A 5,685-nucleotide genomic window follows, 5' to 3' on the forward strand; every position below is an offset into this window, starting at 1 on the left:
AAGAACTTATTTTAACTTCAAACTTGTTCGATTTAAGACTTAAAGAGTTTAAGCCAGATTTATTTTGGGTGACAAGTATTTCTTATATCTAAGGGATAAATATTTTCTCCTATTTTAACAACATCTCTTCCCTTTGATTTTCTCACACATGTTGTATTTAACTAATAGAGTACAAATACCAAAACAATGGAATATCCAGGATTAACACAGCAAATGCCATTAGATTTTGTGCAGGCATAGTATAGAAATGGCACAAAAAAACCTTTGGATTCTTAAGGATCATTGCCAGTGATTCATTTTCAAAAACTAAGGGATTTTTAATACTTGAAAAATTCAATATATTTCATGGAGTCATTACATTTTGTACAGTTCTGAAATAATGCCAATTTTGCAACTTAATTTGTTAAAATGATAATAAACGAGAAGGCTGTCACTAGACAGAGAAAAACTAGCTCTTTTTTTTCTGTTATCTGTTTTGCTGTAAGGTTAATTCTTTATATTTTATATTTAAATTAATTTGTATTTCTTTCATATTAGGGGGCATACTATATTATGGAATTAGTAAAGAAATGGGCAAAAAAGGCAGGAAGAGAATGGGGGGGGCGAAAGGGTAGGAAGTGATCAATTAAATATTTTTTTTGTCAAAAATCAGATATGCACACATTTTAGTTTGGAGAGCATATGCTGCTCTTGATATGGATCCAAAACCGAGGCAGTGCATTGAACAAAATAAAACCAGCTTTGTAATTATTAGCGGAGACATATTCGTGAGGGCCATTTCCTGTAGAAAATGCCACTTTTATTTTCTTTCCTGTACCCTACTAGAATCCCCATAGCACAGAAAAAAAGGAAGAGACAAACATACAGCTTGCATTTAAGTAATAAGCCATGACCGACACCACATTTTTCACCAATTACCTTGGAAAGTCCTAGAGGGCACGTGGCTGGCCAGACCGGCTACAGGTCTTCTCCCTTTGTATTGGCCACGTTCAGAAGTATCAAGGGAAGTGTGAAAGAAATCAAAATTTGCCAGTGGACACAATCTATAATCATTTTTTTGGCCTGGATCAAAACAAAGAAATCTGAATGAATCATGAAGGTATCAGGAACAGAAAATGTCATCAGTGATGTGCAGACACATCGTTTTCCACACTAGACTACAAAAACATTCAAGCTCTGTTAGCAGATAGATGTTTTAACATAGATGTTGTAAACTGCAGGAATGAACAAAGTACAAGGTGACAGAGAGGAATAAAGCTTGCACTATTTCCATGTAAAGACATACAAAATAAAATTGGGGGATTGTCATAGAAGAAAGCTGATGGTTCTACCCTGATTTGTTGAGCATTGTTGGTCTTCTCACTTTTCGGGATTTTTTTTGCATTGGAGTTAAAGAAAGAGGAGACACAACTAGCTTAGCAGAAAATCAAAAGAATATCAGTTACTTGGGTAACTATTTGTAGGGTAGGGATGGAGAAAAAAGCAACAAGAAAGTCAGTATTCACTAGAATAAGAATAAAGTTGATTGGCAGACCAGGGACAGACACCAATTCTTGGTGATTAAAAGACCAAATTACATTTTTGAGATTGCAAATATGTGCTTGTATCAGCATCTGGAAAACCATTTTCCAGCTCTTAATACTCATCATTTAACTGCTTTTTTTAATTTTGCAAACCTGTATGAACAGAAATATACAAGTTTACCTATAGCCAGCTAATAGAAATAATGTTTTTAGCAATATCATCAGAGTGAATTTAAATGCTGTAAAAAAGCATATATTCTTTCCACTTATCATGTTATACTGTTTGTTACCATTTGATTCTCTTGCTGTCCTATTTCTCTTTAAGGTGGGGAGATCAAGACTTCTCATAAAAAGCCAGATGATCGTTGGTTGTTCCTTTATAGGGGCACATAAATTCTGGATTCTGCGGAGAGTTACCAGGAACACTAAGAAATAATGGCACCAGACATCTATGGTAAGATGTTTGATGCTATCCCTCCTCTTCCCCATACCACTGTCATAATATCTGTGACACCTGCACCTAACAGATGCCACAGGAGTTGCCAGAGTGCCATCAATGTGATCCTCATCCCCTCAATGGTTTGCAAAATGCAGATGATGATTTGCCAAGGAGAAGAGTCAGGGATAGGTCTTCCATACAACCTCCAGGTTAACAATTCAAACCCCCCTCCCATCAGGGTAAGCAGAGAGATGTACTCACTTTTTCAGGTGCATACAACCACAGTCGTTGTGAAGTCTCCCTCACTGAAGATCTTCAAAAGCCTCCTGGGCAACCTGCTCTGGGTGTCCCTGCTTGGGCAGGTGGGTTGGACCAGATGGCCTCCAGAAGTCCCTGCCAACCTCAGCCACTGCGTGATTCTGTGATACATTCACCTCACACATCTTGGCTCCAATGAGAAAAAAAGATCCAAACACCCGGAAGAGTCATAAGCATTTCTTTCTGCATGATGGTTTGATCCATGGGACTCTACAGAGCCCAGAAGGATCCCTGCTAAGTCTGAGATTATACTTATGTCAGTACGAGAGAGCTCTTTCACTGATGAAAATTCTCTAAAGGAATCAAAATCAGAAAACAACAATTTTTCTGCATTCAGCTTTCCCCAGAAATTGGGAAAACAGCTCTTAAAAATGTAAAGATTTTTAAATTGCCATCAGACCATTTTTATACTTCCTAAACTGCAATTTAATATTATTTACATTATGGAAAAACCTTACAGCCCCTGTAGGCTCTGGGAGACACTGCATTAGCCATGGTACAAATACATACAAAGACATGACCCCTGCCCTAGAGAACTTTTATCAGCCCCTAATTAACCTCCTCCTGATCCTTGAAGCCAGAATAATCAATGGGTCTATATTCTGAGTTTAAATCCATTCAGGTGGGGGAGGAGGAGGACCTACAGAAAAATTATAAAAAATATGACTTCTAATTTACCTTTTATGTGATACAGCACTCAAACAATACTAGGTCTGCCAAATCACTCCTGCTCTAAATAACCAACTCTCTTTGTACAGCATCTGCTGTTTGAAAGGGCTTTCATTTGTTTTTACTATTATGAATAGTTAAGAATTCAGTGTCACATGAATGGGAAGCTTCTAGAAAACTTAAATGTGTTTCATTGTGACTTGATGAATGGCTTACTGTTGCATTGTTATAAAATATACTAATATACTACAAAAATCTAACTTTATTGTGATTAACCCCCATGCACAGCGTTGAACAGGAATATTCTCCACCCCAAAGAAAATGTCTATTGACATACTGGCTCAAAAAGCTCAGATTTTCAAAAGGCCCATTGACTCTCAGTGTAAATTCAACTCTTAACTAACCTTAGGCACATTTGAACATCAAAATTCCAAACTCATCTCTGTACAAACAGTGTATCTAAATCCAAATTGAATTGGTAGAACCTCCTATGGCAGTTTAACCCATAGCACCTTCCTCTACTCTACGTTATAATCTAAGGATTGCTTTTGTTTGAGGAAAGGAGGCAAGAAAACACTCCTTACGAGCACTCTCAGCGGTTCGGCAGGAGGACAGAGCCAGCTGCATGCATTGCAGGATGAGTACTTTGGAAGCTTAGCACAGGAGAAATAGGATGACATTAAGGGCAGTGACTGGGTAAGTATAAGAGCAGGTATGAAAAGAGAGAGGTGGTGTAATTAAGGGATGAAGTGAAGTAGCGGTGCCCAATGGATTTTAGATAATAGATGTCATTAAGGGTGATTCAGAAGATTGAATTGTACAACACAAATCAGTGTGGAAGCTGTGGAACAAACCAAGTAGAGAGAAGCATCACTTCTCTACTTACGGTAGAGAAGTGTTGGTGCGCTTTGTGCGCTGCCATCTCTAAAAGGGACTGAGCTAACAAGAGAGATGATTAGTTTTCTAGGGGCAGAGGTTAAGGATGTTAGCGAGAGGGTTGATATGTTATAGTCAAGAGAACTGGGAATGAATCCTGTATTTGTGCATGTGGAAATTAAATGATAACAGAAAGGCAGGGAGAGATGTTTCAAAAGAGGTTGGGACTTGAAAGGAGAGAGAAAACTACGTTTTTGGTACTGTACTCATTCTTTATAAAAATTCTTAAGTAAATCTTGGCAAACTTGCCCACACAAATGGCTTTTTGGCTGGCACCATTTGCAAATGTTAGATTAAGACAGTGAAATCTAACTGGCTACAGCTTTGACTTGCAGCAGAATATTACAGATAAAGCAGGGGGACACCGGGACAGACAGCACAGTATCTGATTTTGAGGCCAATCTCATTTAATAGAACACCTTTGTACCCCAGGATAAACAAAACGGTTTATGAGCAGCATATCAGGCATCAGCAGGGAAGTCAGTGGCAGCCCACAACTGCTATCACATGCTCAGCAATGTGTGTTATGGACATCAACATAATTTATAAGAGCAAGGTAATTGTTGGCTAGAAAACTGCAATAATCGCCTTCCTTTTCTGAGAAGATTTTATTGTCTCCAGCATCTGTTGTCTGAGAATGGGGCCAAAGCTTCCACTTGCCTCTCATACTTCTTGAATCTGCAATGCCTTCATGCAGCCACCGAAGTTACTGGGCCTCTGAAGGTAGCGGAGCAGGTACAGATGCTGAACACCTCCCACTCCACTACGTGTGCTGGTCTTTTACTGCCGCTGTCCTTCAAAGCGTGCCTGCGGCACAAATGTGGCTACCAGCTGTGCAGCTGCTGCCCAGGACCAGTGCTTCCCAGTGCTCGCAGCAGCTCCTGGAACAGGACTGAGAGACATGGAAGAGAATAAAGAGTTTCTGTATTGCTTCAGCCATAAGGCGTGCCTCAAATATAGCTGAAAGAAGACAGAATGCCCTATCATAAGCAGCACAGTGAATCAAAGAAATTGAAAACATTTTAAATTAGTTGATGGGTCAACTTGGTAATCCCTATACCAAACAAAACCTGGCTTAGATTGTCATCCTCTTCTCTCTCACATCTTCTCCAGGGAAAGCCACTGAGACAAAAGTACAAATTGCCCACTTGCTTCACCTGTGAATCTCTTTGCCAGCCAAACGGGAATCCTGGGAAAGAAACGAATTGGTCCTCTGCTGTAACTACATAGCCTGTACAGGAACTACATGTACACCCATGGAATAGAAAGAAAAGAGAAGGCTTGAGAAAAGCCAAAAGTCAGCATTTAAAAAGACAAGAATATGTCGTTTACCAAAGGACAGAAAATTGGGAAAAAGGTAGCACAGTTGGAAAATGCAATATTGAAAACTACTGAGAGAAATAACATGGTACAAAAGCAGACAAAAAAGAAAAGACAATCAAAAGTAATAAAAGCTTTAAACCTTGCTTTGATCTCTAATGCAGGCTAAAGATGCTGTGGAACAAAATAAAAGGGTTCTAGAGGAGAAAAAAAGTCAAGAATAGCTTTCAAGGATAAAGTCATACCAGGATGCAAATCTGAAGGTGAAACTGAACCCTGGGGCTGGAAACACTCAGAGTCTAATCCTGCATTTGGATCTGCATTTTACATGTGCTTTAAGACCTTTAATGGATAACTGAATTTTGGGGTCAGCATGATGTTACAGTCATGATCCAATACTGTAGTTTTAATCTAGGAAAGCTAAACTTCAGATTTTCTGGAAGCATTGTAATGCTAAAAAAAAAAAATAAAAAAAAAATT

General features: G+C 38.8%; 1 protein-coding gene across 3 annotated transcripts in view; it reads right to left on the reverse strand.

Moving 5' to 3' along the window:
• Nucleotides 1-5,685, reverse strand: part of LOC310905625 (uncharacterized protein) — a 57,012-nt gene that overhangs the window by 5,702 nt on the left and 45,625 nt on the right. For 2 of the 3 annotated variants that reach the window (XM_083852171.1, XM_083852172.1), the window contains exons 4-5: nucleotides 1,814-2,573; nucleotides 919-1,062 (exon numbers count right to left, since the gene is read on the reverse strand). In XM_083852171.1, coding sequence (XP_083708297.1) covers nucleotides 919-1,062; nucleotides 1,814-2,012 — 343 coding nt within the window. In that variant the 5' untranslated portion in view covers nucleotides 2,013-2,573. The remainder of the gene's footprint in view (nucleotides 1-918; nucleotides 1,063-1,813; nucleotides 2,574-5,685) is intronic. The other variant, XM_083852173.1, reaches the window with a different exon arrangement.

Source organism: Anser anser, assembly GCF_964211835.1.
Source record: "Anser anser genome assembly, chromosome: 11".
Lineage (NCBI taxonomy): Eukaryota > Metazoa > Chordata > Aves > Anseriformes > Anatidae > Anser > Anser anser.